The sequence below is a fragment of the Peromyscus eremicus genome, chromosome 15, assembly GCF_949786415.1.
Source record: "Peromyscus eremicus chromosome 15, PerEre_H2_v1, whole genome shotgun sequence".
NCBI classification, from domain to species: Eukaryota; Metazoa; Chordata; class Mammalia; order Rodentia; family Cricetidae; genus Peromyscus; species Peromyscus eremicus.
This window is the reverse complement of record NC_081431.1, coordinates 2,391,725-2,408,578: the sequence shown is the minus strand read 5'-3', so window position 1 is coordinate 2,408,578 and position 16,854 is coordinate 2,391,725. Positions and strand designations below refer to the sequence as shown.

At 39.3% G+C, this 16,854-nt stretch overlaps 1 protein-coding gene across 1 annotated transcript in view; it reads right to left on the bottom strand.

Annotated features, from left to right (window-relative positions):
* Window positions 1-16,066, bottom strand: part of Syt14 (synaptotagmin 14) — a 161,439-nt gene extending 145,373 nt beyond the window's left edge. Inside the window, exons 1-2 of the mRNA XM_059280149.1 lie at window positions 15,924-16,066; window positions 3,387-3,434 (exon numbers count right to left, since the gene is read on the bottom strand). Coding sequence (XP_059136132.1) covers window positions 3,387-3,434; window positions 15,924-15,936 — 61 coding nt within the window. The 5' untranslated portion in view covers window positions 15,937-16,066. The remainder of the gene's footprint in view (window positions 1-3,386; window positions 3,435-15,923) is intronic.
* Between the last annotated feature and the right edge of the window lie 788 nt (window positions 16,067-16,854).

The following is a 16,854-nucleotide window of genomic DNA, read 5'->3' as shown; positions in this document are numbered from 1 at the left end:
AGCCAGCTGACTGCAGATGCAATGTGACCAGCTGTCTCAAGCTCCTGCCACCATGACTGCCCAGCCTTGATGGAATATACATGGAACTGTGAACCAAAATAAAGCATTTTTCCCTTAAGTTGCTTTTGCCAAGAGTATTTTATCACCATAACAAAAAATAACTAAGACAAATATATACAAGCTAAGTAATTTTACAATTTCTAACAGGTACATAATTATGACCTTTTAATCTTAAAAGCAATATTCCTCTTCAGAGTCTCCCTACCCACAGGTCTCCAGTAGTAAGTTCTCATACACATTTTTATAGAATGGTTTATACCTCTAAGCTGATGATATGTAGATGACATTCTGGACTCAAAGTTGCTGCTCTGTGGATTAAGTGAAGCACTTCGATTTTATTCCAGGTACAATGGAAATTGACAGAGCAATTCCAACCATCAAAGTGATATAGTCTAATTTACAATTGTAAAAATCATTGATGCTTATTATAAGAAGTAAAGCATGTAAGAAAAAAACAGAAAACTACTCTAGTGGTTCAAGACTACAATACCAACAACAGAACAGGGCAGGGGAAGACGGATTCAAAACACACTACAAGTGCAACTGACAACTACATATTACAAGTGGGAGACAAAAGACTGAAACATAGAAGATTCTTAAGTTAGGACCTACACAAGGAGGTAGTGCTACTTATCAGCTGAGATGAGCAGGGCTCATTAGAAAGTGAAGGCTCACTTAAGAAATTAAGGCATGTCTTTTAGATGAATCCATCTGCTATTCTATTGACATCCAAATAAAAATATCAAGAAGTTCGATAAAGGAGCAAGGACTTAAAGGCCATCCACATTAGCTTTAACCAAGGAACATGTAAAACTGGATAAAAACCAATAGAAGGAAAAGATGGTGAAGTGAAATTAGTCAGGTGCTACTCTCTCTTATATTCTGTGTTACAGATAAAGAGAACAGCCAGCAAAAGACAAAATACCCAAGTAAAAAGAAATTCACCATTGAGCAGGGCATGGTAGACACTCTTGAAATCCCAGCACTGGGAGGTGGAAGTAGAAATTTCAGAAATTTAATGCCAGCCTCAAACACCCAGTAAGTTGAAGGCCAGCATGGGATATATGAAAGCCTACCTTAAAAAAACAAAACAAAAGGGGAGGGTTGATTTGATATCGTTTTATCAGAATAACTGGTACTAATTTCCATGGTTCTAGTTTATATAACCTTCATATGTTCTGGTCTATGTAAGTCTAGCTTAAAATGCAAAGTGTTAGCCTTCAGTCTTAAATGTTTAAACATTTATGAAACATTTAGAATAGGATACTATTAAATGCTGAGGAAATAAAGATCTAAATATTTTTTTTTTTCATGAAGTGACTATAGTGTGAATAGGTTGTAGCTCAGTAGTTGAGTACTTGATTAGCACACATAGGAAGCCCTAGGCTCAGTCCTCAGTAAGCGTAAAATCAGGCATGGCACCAGCACACACCTGTAATCCTAACACTTGGCCAGTAGATGTAGAAGATCAGGAGTTCAAAAATCTTTCTCTGCTACACAGAAAATTCAAGGCAACCCTGAGCCACCTAAGACCTTATCTCAAAAGAAAATAAATAATCACAGAATGAAGATTCCACAGCACAAAGAAAAATGGAAAGGCTAGTTAAATACAAAGTAATGTGAGCAAGACTCTACATAGGACCCTAGCTAAGAGGAAGACCATTCAACCAAGTTAAGTGGTCTATTAAGATCACCAGCTATCCTGATAGCCTTTCCCCAGTGTTCCCACTCAGTTTCCTTCTAGCTATCTCTAGTCTTGTCTTGAATCCTTTTTCACCTGAGTACTGCTTCAGTTGCTTTTGATTCCAACTGAATTGCTTCTCAGCCTTTGAGTTATGATGAAGTGTGATTCCAAATGATCTGTATAGCAATTTCTGCTGTCTCATCAAGTAAAAACTTTTCAAAAATTTTAGTGAGACAAGATAACTATACAATTATTTAAAACTCTCAATAGGATTAAAATAATGTAATGCACAAAAATAAATAAAATACAACATAAGAGAAAATATTTACATAAAAATATACAAATTTGATAGTCATTATTTTTGATAAGATATACAAATCAAGAAAACTGACTTCAATTTCTCCCTTTCCAGTACCAAAGGAAAGACACAATAACCTACATGTTAATGAAAAAAGTAGATTGTCTTTAAATGACAGCACTACAGGCAGTGACCCACAAACTAATTAGCATAACCACATCAGTGATAATCACATGGATTCATCTAAGAAGGTTTAAAAAACTTTTTTTTTTCAATTCCAGAGCAGCTAAGGATTTTCCAGAGCTGTCAAAACTGAAAATAACTGACATTTTGCTGGCATGTCAGTCATACCATATGTCACAAACACTGCTCCAACCTCCTCAAGGTGAAAGGTCAGGGTAGGCTTTGGGTTTCTGGCCAAAGTCAGGAGTGCCAGCTCAGCTGAAGAGAGAAAAGAAAGAAATGCTCCTTGCTGAGACACAGGTAGGAGTGATCAGGGAATGAAGGTTCTTTTCTCACTCTCTCCGGGTCTGCTTCTTTCTTCACAGCACTTCAGAGCTATGATGACTCCTAATGAATTGGAATCTCTCCACATTTCTTAAAACCTAGAGAAAACCAGGTTCCTTGCCTTCCACCTAATATCTGAATTACCTTTCCTGGGCTACCTTGTTGAGCTACCTAGTTGCCAGCTGGCTCCTTCTAAGAAAGCACAGGCAGTTGTTGGTGTCATGTGGTTGTGTGGTCTTTGTATATGTTCCCAATATGAATTTCAACCAACTGTTCACATTACACTGATGGGGTACAGTAACAGAACAGAAGCCAGTTAGAAGCCAATATGCACCCAGTATCCAGATTCCAGAAGAGGACAAAAATCAAGCCCTCTGTTCTCTGCCTACTCACACCAAAAAAAAAAAAAAAAAAAAAAAAAAAAAAAAAAAAAAGATAAAAACCAGACTTTACTTTATTAATCCATCAAAATGAAATATGCATCCCTCGCCCGGCGGTGGTGGCACACGCCTTTAATCCCAGCACTCGGGAGGCAGAGGCAGGTGGATCTCTGGGAGTTCGAGGCCAGCCTGGTCTACAAAGCGAGATCCAGGAAAGGCACACAAAAGCTACACAGAGAAACCCTGTCTCAAAAAAACAAAAAAAAGAAATATGCAACGCTCAGTACCACATAGTAAACAATATGGACTCCAGTGTGCTCGAGTCCATAATATAGATAATGAGTGCTAATATCTACTAAATTATATGCCTTATATATTCAAATTATCATACTAAAATTTACTATATCCTAGGAAGTATTCATTTAGTATTAAAAACCCATGCAGAGCGTTGGCCTACCTTTCCTAATACAGATAAGTTCATGTACTCCACAGGTTCTCTCTCCACCTATAAAATGAAAAAGTTTATTAGCAACTAAAAATGCAGACAATGGCCTAAATTTTACTGTTACAAAGAATCATGCTAAATAAGCACCTAGAAATGATCTTAGGAAAAAGTTCCCTAATTATTTTCTTCAAGGTTAATGAAACTAAATATAACAGCCTTAATTTTTATGAATAATCCAGAAATTAAGGCTTTATAATTTTTGGAATGATGACTCTTCCTTTATTTGGTAGGCTATTCCAGTTGGAAAGCTTCTGGAAGGGGGAGACTATATCACCATTTCCTATGTGCCCCCTTCCTATCATCTGGAAAGAAACATTACAGGGGAGGACCCACTTTGTACCCAAGGCCTAGCATACACAGGTCAGATACTCTAAATGTCAACCCCATAGAAGCACCAGTTATATTACCACATAAGCTATAAGTGTGGCCCTTGCCCCATTCTCAGCTACCCATTCTTATAAATTTGTAAGAAAACCAAGTTAATAGATTACATGATAAAAATAATAATAATATAGCCCCACACCCCCCAAAAAACTGTTACTTCTTCGGAAGACTTTTTTTTTCCTAATTTCATTTTTCAACTTGGTGGTCAGCAAAACACAAATACAGGAATGTACACACATTTATAAAGCCCCATGCAAACAGTTATCACAAAGCATGCATCTGAGTTACAGCAAACTAAGGCCAGACACAGCAAGTAACCATCAACTCTGAAGTCTACTCATCTTCACAAATCTACACAAGGAACTACTCTCCTGAGTTCTGATAGAAAAGCTGTTTCATCTGCTTATAAAATTTATACAAATGGGGTTGCTGAGTAGACATTTTGAGTCTTACTATTTTCAGTACATTTGTGAAATCAACCCAATGTATTACTTGTGATTTATTCATTTTCATTGCTATACAAAATTCTACTGTGTTTAAATATACATAAATATGTATACAAGCCTATATATAGTTATATATACATAAACTTGAGTTCATAAGCATTTGGATTGGCTTGAGTTTGAGTTTGTATTAATTTTGCTATAAGCCATTTAAAGTATGTCTCTTTAATACACATATGTGTGGTGATATTTTATTTGTGCTGAAATGTGATATTTTATTTGTACGTTATATAAAATAAAGTTTGCCTGGAGATCGGAGGTCATAGTGAGCCATAAAACAGAAGTCAGGCGGTGGTAGCACATGCCCTTAATCCGATCACATGGCAGGCAGAGTCTCTGTGTGGTCAAGGACACAGCCAAACATGGTGACACATGCCTTTAATGCCAGTACCAACCATAGAGACCTGGAGGTCTGTATAGACAGGCAGTGATGAGGAAGTGATGTGGCTGGGCTTTGAGCCAATGAGAAGGCAGAACAGAAAGGTAATAAAAGTGCAGGTTAGACAGGAAGAAGCTTTCTCTGGGGAAGCTACGGTGTGGTGGTAAGCTAAGGCTAATCATGGCTATTCACTATTTCTCAGATCTCTTCGGCTATTACCCCTGTATCTGGCTCTGTGTTTCTTATTTAATAAGACTGTTTAGAAATTCGTCTACGCATATGCATGCCTTTCTCCTGGTTATATACCCAGAAGAACTGCTGGGTATATCTGGCAAGATAATAGCAAGTGATGGAACTTTATGGTATGCATACACAATGGAATGCTATAGAGTCTCTACAAAAACTACTTTGATATTTGGAAGAGTAGTGATAAGTGGTAAAAAAAACACTAATCTGAGTGAAAAAAAACCAGACACAGAAGACAAATTAAACCCAATTGGAGAAAGGCGTTTCAGTGATCTCCTGCACAGTATTATGGTTTTATGATAATTTATTACAGTCTTAAAAACTGATGAGACAGAAGATTTTAAACGTTCTCCACCACAAAAAAAAATAAGTAGGAAAAGTGGCAGATATGTCTTGATACAATATGTGTATATATAAAAACACAACATTATAGCTCATAAATATACTGATTACTCTTACTTAAGAGTAATTTTATTAATCACTATAAGTATGTATTTATTTCCCTCAAAAACATAATGCCACTACTCTAATGTAAGCTCAATAAAATTTTGTAGTGTTCTCTGTATGTTTAACCTTATCAACTATACTATGAATTATCTAATTTTTACATAATAATATTAAATTGTATAATCATTTTAGTTCATTATAGAAGCTTATTATGAACAGTTCAGTTACAAGAGACAGAATTCCTACAGCAATTATTTGAGAAATAAAAAGTGATATTGATTTAAAAAAAATGGGTCATCTAAGAAACAAGCAAAAAAAAAAAAAAACTAGAAAACAGTATTTCTATCACCAAAGTAGGTTAAATCTATAGTCTAATCTGGTTGTAAAAATGTCCCTGCTTCCTTGATCAATAACAATAATACTAAGCATCAGGAACACAGTCTTAGCAAGGAAAAAGAAACTAAACACAAAGCTAAAACTAAAGAATTATTATTCAACAAAACTCCACTGTCAAATATAGTATTAATTGTAATATTACCAATGAACTACAACAGATCACTTGCTGAAGAGCCAGAATGAAATATACCTGTGAATGCATCTTTTAAAACTAACATTAGTCAAACAAGTAGGTATTCACTCAATTTTAATGGGTTGTTTTCAAGATACTAGAAAAACCACGTGATAACAAGAACCATAATTTATATTGAGGTCTACGATGTTTTCATAGGTTACTTGAAGTATTTCTTCTATACAATAATAAAGCCACATCCTCTAAATGTCAACATTTGTAACTTAAATTTGAGTTACATACTTTACTCATGGAACCAGACTGCACCTTTTTAACATCTATTATTAAAGCAAGATTCTCTTGGGCTGAAGAGATGGCTCAGCAGGTAAAAACACATACTGCTCTTGCAGAGGACCAAAATTTAGTTCCTGGTACTCATGTCTGGCATCTCATAATTACCTTTAACAGTTCCAGGGATCTGATGCCCTCTTCTGGCCTATGTGGGCATCTACATTCAAATTTACACACACACACACACACACACACACACACACACACACACACACACAGTCTCTCTCTCTCTCTCTCACACACACACACACACACACACAAACACACACACACACACACCACACACACACGTGCACTCTACATATTATTTCAAAATAAATAAGCAAAACTAAATCCTTAAAACTAAACTCTCCACATACTTAATATAAATTGGTCGTTTTATTTCATGCACCTAGTCCTAAGTATAAAACAGTAATTTTTACAATGCTTAGTATTAACAATAACAACAAAACAAAACCCTACGGAATGACATGAAAAACTATCTTTTTAAAAAAATATATATATATATACATATATACACACATATACATATATATATACATACATATATATATATTTTTTACATTTATTTATTATGTGTGTATGTGTGTCCATGATCATGCATTTTTGCCACAGGACACATGTGAAAGCCAGAGGACAACATGAGGAGTGGGTACTCTCATGCCACCATTTGGGTTCTAGAAATTGAACTAAGGTTGTTAAGCATGGCAACAAGCCCTTACCCAATGAGCCATTTCTCACCTGCCCCTATCTTTGGTAAGTATTTGCTTTACCTATATTAAATAAAAGAACTTCAGTTTTTAAAAGCTGGTCAAATAATTACCACATCTTAAACTTAGTGAATTGACAACTGTCAAATCTGTCAAAATATTTATTTAAAAAAAAATCACACAACTAACATAAGAGACTAGAATTTGGAAATAAACTTAGCTAGCTCATTTTTGTTTGTTTGTTTTTCTTTTTTTTAAGATTTATTTATTTATTATGTATACAGTGTTCTGCCGGCATGTGTCGCTGCAGACCAGAAAAGGGCACCAGATCTCATCACAAGTGGTTGTGAGCCACCTTGTGGTTGCTGGGAATTGAACTCAGGGCCTCTGGAAGAGCAGTCGGTGCTCTTAACCACTGAGCCATCTCTCCAGGCCCTGCTAGCTCATTATTTTACAGTACAAACCTTAATGGCTAAAGTTTCCCAAGAGTGCTAATTAGTGTTTTAAAAAATTTAATCCCAGCACTCGGGAGGCAGAGCCAGGCGGATCTCTGTGAGTTCAAGGCCAGCCTGGGCTACCAAGTGAGTTCTAGGAAAGGCACAAAGCTACACAGAGAAACCCTGTCTCGAAAAACCAAAAAAAAAAAAAAAAAAAAATCAAATATTGTAGTTAATAATCAATGAAGTTAATTAAGAAGTTAAAATGGCTGGGCAATGGTGGCGCATGCCTTTAATCCCAGCACTCAGGAGGCAGAGGCAAGCGGATCTCTGTGAGTTCAAGGCCAACCTGGACTATAGAGTGAGTTCCAGGACAGGCTCCAAAGCTACACAGAGAAACCCTGTCTCGAAAAACCAAAAAAAAAGAAAAGTTAAAATGAACTTTTTTCATTTGTACAAAAAATAGGAAATTATGGAATTGCTTTTGAGTGCTGTAAGGTAATTTAAATAAAGTACATTTCAAGAAAACTGTCTTTGGAGGTAATATGAGCACTGGTCTTGAAATAATCATCTTAGCAACATGAAATTAAGACACACTGGATGACACTTCAGTCTTTAGTATCATTCTCCTCAGGCAAATCCATGTAGGAACAAGAGAAATAGGGTACAGTCCTCAACAGTGGCAAAGATAAGGGAGATAAGAAAGCAGGTGTGTCGGGGGCACATATGTGCTGATTGTGTACCTTCATGTGTTTGTATATGAATGGGCACACAACTGTGAATGTGCCTAATAAGTAACTAGGATATTTTTGAGAGGGGGATGAAAATCATTACAGATTACCTACTTATTTTCCTACATGTTTACAGAAGGGAAAATGTACCATCAAGTACATGCAGGTGTCAAAGATGGAACTAAAGCTGCAATTTACTTCTTGTAAGAGTTCTCTTTAAAATTCACTTTATAGGGTTCTGATCACTAGCCTAAATCACCTCCACATACAAGCTTCACCAATTTTTTTCATGGTCAGACACTGAAAAACTAGTGTCTTACGTTACATCTTATCTAAAGATTTTTTCCTAAGTTCATCCAAAAAAGTAGTCATAACCTTTAAGTTCTGTAAGTTCTTCTACTTCCTGTATATAAGCAAAAACTTTAAACGTTTCCAGTTTATGCTGCCAACTGCCCCAAATCACCTTAACCTATTTAGACCTCTGACTTTGAGATGTATTTTTAGACTAGTCCCCAATTTAAGCCATCCACTCATACTAGTTTTGGTCTCTGATCTTAAAAGCACAGTGTTATAAAAGATCATTCTTGATGGATTGAGGCAGGCTTCCATTCTAAGTCAACATCATCTATCTAGTACTGTCTTTATAAGCCTGTGTTTGTTTATATGGAAGGGTAGGTGAGAAAATGTAGTTATTGTAAAGTGGTAATAACCATCATCCCAGAACAAAAAATAGCTTTCATGTTGCATGCTCACTCTGCTAAGTTGGAATAGCTGCTGGAGGCAGATCAATGGCAATTCTGAAAATTTCCAAAACCAAATCCACAACTAATAGAAAAAATGACACCATAGCACAGCAGGTTTGTCTGTGACAGTCATAAGAGGGAGAAGTTGGGTATCTATGACAGAAATTCAATATTATGATGAGCTGCCCACAGTGAATACCAAAAACATGAAGTTCAAAGAGAATGTCAGCGTTTAGGCCTAGGAAACAGAGAAGACTCCTGAATGGTTTCAGCACCTGTTTTCACTGAATTTCAAAAACCTGCTTGCGTAAATATTCCAAAATAAATGGTAGCCTCTTTACACATGCTGTTCTTTAAAATTTTTTCTTAATGAAAAAAAGTAAAACCATTAGGCCTCTAAACTTCTAAAAGTTACCCTCCTAAATTAGCATTGCTGCTATATAATTACAGTAGAATTAAAACAATCTGAACAAGTTAAGTCCTTTCTACCCTTAACTCCTAGCCTAAACTTTGGGAAGCATACTCACCACTACCACAAAATCACACAGAATAGCCAAGACTCTTTTTATAGCAATAGCTTGTCAGGCCAACAAGACAGCTCAGTGAACAAAAGTACTTGCAGTACAAGCCTGACTAGCTGAGTCTAGTCACCAGAGCCTACAGTAGCAGGGATGAAAAAAAGTATAGCAGGGATGAACTATACCCACGTGTCCTTTGCCCCAAAGGTGTGTTCGTCTGCTCTCCCTCTCCCTCCTTTCTTCTCTCCCGAATACCCACATGCTAAATTTGAAAAATGGAGAAACAAAAGTTTGTTCAACATAGTATCTCATTTGACCACATAAATCCTTATGCATTTAATAATTTTTCTAAATATAAATTTTTCCTTATGAAATTAAATTTACTGACAAATTAATCCACTTTTCCAGCCACTGAACTACTCTTTAAATTTTAGTTTTAGTTAATGTTTTTGACTATTAGAAAGCTACTAACACAACACAGGAAATCCCTAATAAGTGTGTGTGCACAAAAAGCATGGTCTAGTAAATGAATTTTCTAGTTAACTGAAAATAAAACAAAATCCTTCTGAGTTGACTATGCCAGATCAAAATTTTTTTAAAACTATAAGTATGCATTACTGTATAGTAAGGTACAATGAAAATAATTTAACATTTCATTAATCTCTATCTCATGATAAGCTCAAAATACTTTTGAAATACAATATTTTTTGAAATACAAAATCTCAAAATATTTTGAAGATTAAGTCTACCATGGTCCTAAAATCATGAAAATAAGAAATTGTTCTGAATATATGTATGGCTCTTAGAAGTTTGTTAATGAATAACACCTTGCTAAATTATCATTACTTCTTCCTTCTTAAAAAAATAATAAATCAAAGGTTACAACTTATTAGATTCAAGTAAGGTATTACTAAGGGTGTGTGTGTGGGGAGGTGTCTATAATCTCAAAAATGTGAACTGAGGAGGTAAAACTAGTTAAGAAACTAAACAAATCATTTCTTTTGGCAGGGGGAGTGAGTTTTTTGTGTTTTTGGATTTTTGTTGTTGCTGTTTTTGAGACAGGGTTTCACTGTGTAACAGCCCTGGCTGTCCTGGAACTAGCTCTAGACCAGGCTGGCCTTGAACTCACAGAGATCCACCTGCCTCTGCCTCCCAAGTGCTGACAAATCATTTTTTAATAAGTGTATGAGCAGAAGTGTAAACACTAAGCAAAATAAATTTGTTTAAGATGCAGACATTAAAGGATTTAGGGAACTATATGATGGAATTAACATCCAGGTTTCTAACCTCAATGTCCAGCTAATGTTAAATGCCACTCAGCCAGTGAATCTGCATAAAATAAGGAGGTGTGGGAAGTATGAAGGGTAGATCTGAGGGACAGGTGACAACTTAAGGCCATTCTGAATGTTTTAAGGTGGACATTTTGGATTGCTTTGGTACATCCAAGTGAGGATCTCTAGCTACTACTTTAAAATGTAAGTGAAGATATCTATCTACTACAGAAAATTCTGCTAGAGACAGGCATCAAGACAATGGGTGTAATCTATGAAGACTATGTACAGAATTCCATGAAATAATTCAAGAAATGTGGATTGAGGATGTAAGATGCTCAGGTGCTACTTGAAAAAGACTTCATCCTCTACGAATTTATAATTGGACTACAAGTGTTAGAAAATTGTTCAATATGAGAAGTATGAATAGACTAGATAATAGCAACAGAGTTGAAAACAGAAACACAAAGAACTTAAGTTTAGATAAGCAGAGAAAACTAAGCAGTCAGGAGAAAATTTTAAAATTAGAAAATAGTCAACAAGAGATGGCTCAGCAGTTAAGAATACTGGCTGTTCTTCCAGAGGACCTGGGTTCAATTCCCAGTAGCCACACGGCAACTTACAATTGCCTATAACTCTACCTTCAGGGGATCTGACATCCTCACACAGACATACATGCAGGCAAAACACCAATGCACACAAAATAAAAGTAAATAATTTGAAAGAAAGAAAGAAAGAAAGAAAGAAAGAAAGAAAGAAAGAAAGAAAGAAAGAAAGGAAGAAAGGAAGAAAGGAAAGGAGGGAGGAAGGAAGGGAGGGAGGGGGAGGGAGAGCCGGGAAGGGAGAGAGGGAGAGGGAGAGGGAGAGGGAGGGAGAGAGAGAGAGAGAGAGAGAGAGAGAGAGGAGGGAGGGAAGGAAGGAGGGAGGGAGGGAGAGAGAGAGAGAGAGAGAGGAGAGAGAGAGAGGGAGGGAGGGAGGGAGGGAGAGAGAGAGAAAAAGAGAGAGAGGGGGAGAGAGAGAGAGGGAGGGAGGGAGGGAGAGAGAGAGAGAGAGAGAGAGAGAGAGGGAGAGAGAGAGAGAGAGAGTAGTTGACAAAGTTGGATTGATAGAGAAGTCTATGTCCTGGATAGCCAATGTCATGACAGGACAGCTTAAGTAAAACAATGATTCCAACCAGGAACCACCAGAGAGCTAGGACCTATAAGCTGCCCATTTTTGGAAATGCCTTTTAGAAAATGTACTTGTAGGACTAAAGCTCAGCAATTAAGAGCATCAGCCTCTCTTCCAGAAAACCCAGGTGTGATTCCCAGAAGGTACATGATTACTAATGACCATCTATTACTCTAGTTCCAGGGCATCTGATGCCCACTTCTGACCTTATGGGCACCAGACTCTCTCACATGGTATGAAAACACACATGCAGGCAAAACACCTATACATATAAAATAATACTAAAAAAAAAAATACCTTTAAGAGTACTTCCACTTAGAGGTAACTTCTTCACCTCCCAGTAGAATTTTCTTTGCTCAGTAAAGTATTACCATCAACCTAACTTTCTATGAAGACCTGCTTAGTAGTCATACCTCTGGCTGGTAAAGGAGGAGATGGTTACTTAGAAATAATTTGGGATTATAAAGTAAAGAGTTTTGTACAGAAGAGAAAATCAAAGTAACTGTTGGTACTAAACACAAGGTTAAACCACTGAATAGAGCTACTAAAAGCATGCCTAACTGCTACAACACCTATTGTCAATTCACAACACAATTTGGTTATGCAAAGGACTGAAGACACAAATAGAATGAGTAATCCAAGTAAAACAGTCTATAGTTTTGGTTGAATACAATCTCATTTGAGCCAACAAGAAGTTACACAAAAGGTTATTCTAATACTAAGCTACATTCATAGAATTAAGTACAAGCAAAGTAAAGTTATAAAAACTTCAGTACACAAGTGGAATGAAATTTTCTGCTATGGGATGGTCTGTATGTCAAATTGCTCTGATTGGTCAATAAATAAAACACTGATTGGCCAGTGGCCAGGCAGGAAGTATAGGCGGAACTAACAGAGAAGAGAACACAGAAAACAGGAAGGCAGAAGGAGACACTGCCTGCCGCTGCCATGACAAGCAGCATGTGAAGATGCCGGTAAGCCATGAGCCACGTGGCAAGATATAGATTTATAGAAATGGATTAATTTAAGATATAAGAACAGTTAGCAAGAAGCCTGCCACAGCCATACAGTTTGTAAGCAATGTAAGTCTCTATGTTTACTTGGTTGGGTCTGAGCAGCTGTGGGACTGGCGATAGACAGAGATTTGTCCTGACTGTGGGCCAGGCAGGAAAACTCTAGCTACAATTTTCCATCACTACATTTCAAATTTTAAAACAAGGAGCTTACAGTTGTTATCTGCAAATGGAAGAGAAGGTGTTACACACACACACACACACACACACACACACTTACAGTTGTTATCTGCAAATGGAAGAGGTGTTACACACACACACACACACACACACACACACACACACACACACACAAAGAGTGTATTCTAAGTATTGCTTAAGAAAGCAAAACTAGGATGGAGTTATGGGGTTAGACCAAAATTGCTGAATAGCAGACTTGGCAATACAAAACTTCAGGCCAAATATAAAGACCTTAAAACTATGACATTTATTACCTCAAAATTAGTTTTGAAGTTATCACCATTGAATGTTTTTACACAAAGGAAGCATGCATAGTTTATCTCTTAGTATACACACTATATTGTAACCATATACTTAAAATTATTTGTCCCATCAGAACATAAATTGTAAGAGGGAAGATCCCACAAAGTCTACTTCAGAACATTGTGTATACCTGGTATTCAATAAATGTTAGTTGAATTAACAGGTGAATGAAATGGATGTTTTAAGAACCATTTCATAAAGAAGACTGTTGAATGAAATACCCTCAGGACTCCTAAACTTCTAATCCAACCATAATACAGTCTTTATCTCTAGCTTTGTCTGCAGTCCTTTGCTAAGCCTTGTTGTGAACTGAAGAACTGGTGTTTGTAGTACTTAGGCATGCTCTTAGTAGCTGTGTTCAGTGGTTTCACCACCTCTGAGTCTAATACTAAATTATTGATTTCCTCCTCTGTATAAAACTTTTATCTTATAGTAAATTATTTTTACTAAGTAACTATGTCATCCTTTTATCAGTTAGAGGTATGATTACCAAGCAGGTCTTTAAAAGAAATATTAGCTTATGGTATTATCATACCAAGCAAATAAGATTCTACTCAGAGGTGAAAAAATTAAGGATGGTACGTATAAATAGCACCTATTTTAGTAAGTACTAAGAAGCATAATAAGACTGGCTTAACATGACACCTTGAAATGTATTAACTACAGTTTCCTTGCCAAATTAGAGAAGGCCTAAGTGCTGATATTTATATCATGGAAACTTTAAACAAATGTATAGGTATAAGAATAGGCTGGGAGAATAGCCCAGCACCAAAAAACTAGAGAATCTTTAGAAAATCTTATTATTTAAAGATACAAAAGACAGAGCAAAATGCTGTAACATTTAACTGCCAGAGGAAGGTATGCATGATTGAAGAAAAACTGGACAATAAGAAGTTACAAGTTATGAGATCATATTAGAATCCTGTCTGGGCCAATACTTCATTTTCTGCATAAAATTTTATTTTTATGACTTTACAAGAAATTCTCCCACAAAGTTGTTGGCAAAATAAAGCATTCTACATCAATCAGTAGATTCTGCTCCCTGACTTTCCAGCTCTAGTAAACTGTACTGGGAAGAAAATGAGTTGAATATGCTGTCCTGAATAACAGGAATACCAAAGATTACAAATAGATTTTATTCTCCATCATCTTAGCAAACGCAAGTACTTGAGATCATGTCAATGTGTCCTGTACTTAATCTCTAAAATGAAGAAAACATGCAACACACAGCTAAATCAATTCTGTACTTCAATGGCTGTGTCCCAGGTATGTATACTACCAGGGACCAGTCACCTATATGAATTACCGTGCCAAGTTTTACCCAAGAGGAACACATGAAATGTAGACAAGTGATGATTAGGCTATTGGTACCCTGCACATGAATGTACACGTCCCAGAGGCAAGTTTTGGAAATCTTTCTGCACTGAGTTCATCTGACATGGGAAACAAAATTCTGTGGGCACTCTACCTGTGTGATACTAACTGCACAATATTCTCTTTAAAAGCAAGGCAAATACACGCCACTCCAGCCCCATGTTCTCAGAAGAAAGGGAAATCACACATCAGTACCACCTACTTTATCCAGGAACTTAATTGGAATCAAGCTACTTGTGAAATATTTCTGTTGGAGTCTTCTGGGTGCGTCTGTCATAAAGAGACATTTACTTCTCCCTGGAGACGAGCAATTTTGAGGGTCAGATGAGAGGGTTAACCTCACGCAGATGTCCTGCTCCCCGACATCCTCAATAGAAGGGGATAGCGCGGATATCACCAGCCCAGAACGCCCGCTCCGCACCGACAGCAGCAGCACCTTGAGCGGGTCCGCCTGTCCCACTGTCAACGGCAGCCTCCGGTGGGTCCCCACGCCGCCTCAGTGCCTCAGTACCTCAGCATCTCAGCACCTCAGCGCCTCAGTACCTGAGTCTCCTCAGTACCTCAGCATCTCAGCACCTCAGCGCCTCAGTACCTCAGCATCTCAGCACCTCAGCGTCTCAGAACCTCAGCGCCTTAGTACCTGAGTCTCCTCAGTACCTCAGCGTCTCGGCGCCTCAGCGTCTCTCTCGGTACCTCAGCGTCTTAGTACCTGAGTCTCCTCAGCACCTCAGCGCCTTAGTACCTGAGTCTCCTCAGCACCTCAGCGTCTCAGTACCTCAGCGCCTCAGTACCTGAGTCTCCTCAGCACCTCAGCGCCTTAGTACCTGAGTCTCCTCAGCACCTCAGCGTCTCAGTACCTCAGCGCCTCAGTACCTGAGTCTCCTCAGCACCTCAGCGTCTCAGTACCTCAGCGCCTTAGTACCTGAGTCTCCTCAGCACCTCAGCGTCTCAGTACCTCAGCGCCTCAGTACCTGAGTCTCCTCAGCGCCTCAATCGCGTAGGCCAGTGCCCCGCGGGGACCGCACGCCGCGCCTAGGCCGGTGTCCCGCATCCGCCGCCTCCCTCACGGTCCGGACCCACAGCCCGCGTGCGCCTCGGCCTCCCAGGCCCTGCGCTCGCCCGCGGGGCGTCTTCTCGGCGCGTCGCTTGGCCTCCACTTACCTTCGATCGCCATGATGCGCTCGCCATGGACCGCACCAACAGCACGGAGAGCGCGGGGGTGGGGGGTGCGGGAGGAGGCGCCTAGGCCTCGGCCGAGAGGGGCGGGAGCGCCCCGGGGCCAGGCTGCTGGGCCTCGGGGAGCCGGGGCGGGGCGGCGGGGTGGGGTCGGAGCTCCGGAGCGGGCAGCGCAGGAAGCGGAACCTTCCACAGAGGCGCACCGTCAGCACGTGACACCGCCCCGCCCCCGGGCCCTCTAGGCCCCGCCCCTCTCGATAACCTAGCTTGGCCCACAACCGGGACTTAACCCACTCCCACCTACCTCCTCAGGCCCCGCCCCCGAAGTAACCCCCCCACAACCCCGCCCACTTCCCTTACCCAACCCCTCCCACCTCGCACAGGCCCCGCCTCCAGCCCTGGCCCAGGCCGGCCCCCAACCCTAGCAGGGTCTCTGTCAGGATTCCAAACAGGTGCAGGAGCTGAGCTTCGGAGAGCGGCCGGCCACCTCTGCAGCCAACCTCCACCCAGCTTCCCTTGGCGAGAGCCGCAGAACAGGCTGTCAGGACCACGGATAGGTCCCGGCATGGGAGATGCGCAGGATTCCCGCCCAGCGAAAGACTAGTTGATTTTGTTTGGTTTTGCCTGAACACTCACCTCTGATCTCCGCTTTGGAGTAGAGACGACTTCTTGGCACAAAAAAAAAAAAAAAAAACGGAAAGAGGGTCCTGGAGACGGCCTCTGTCTCTCCCTTCCTCCCTCTTTCCAACCTCATTCCTTGGTGCCCCCTTGGAAGTACAGGTTGGCATTTGTCTATACATGGCAAGCACACCTTTGAAGCCACACAAATGTAGGTGTTGGGCAGACATCGTGACAAAGGGCCTGATAAGCTTGTCACACATTTTTAAGTTTGCAAGCCCATGAGCATGTGAACAGG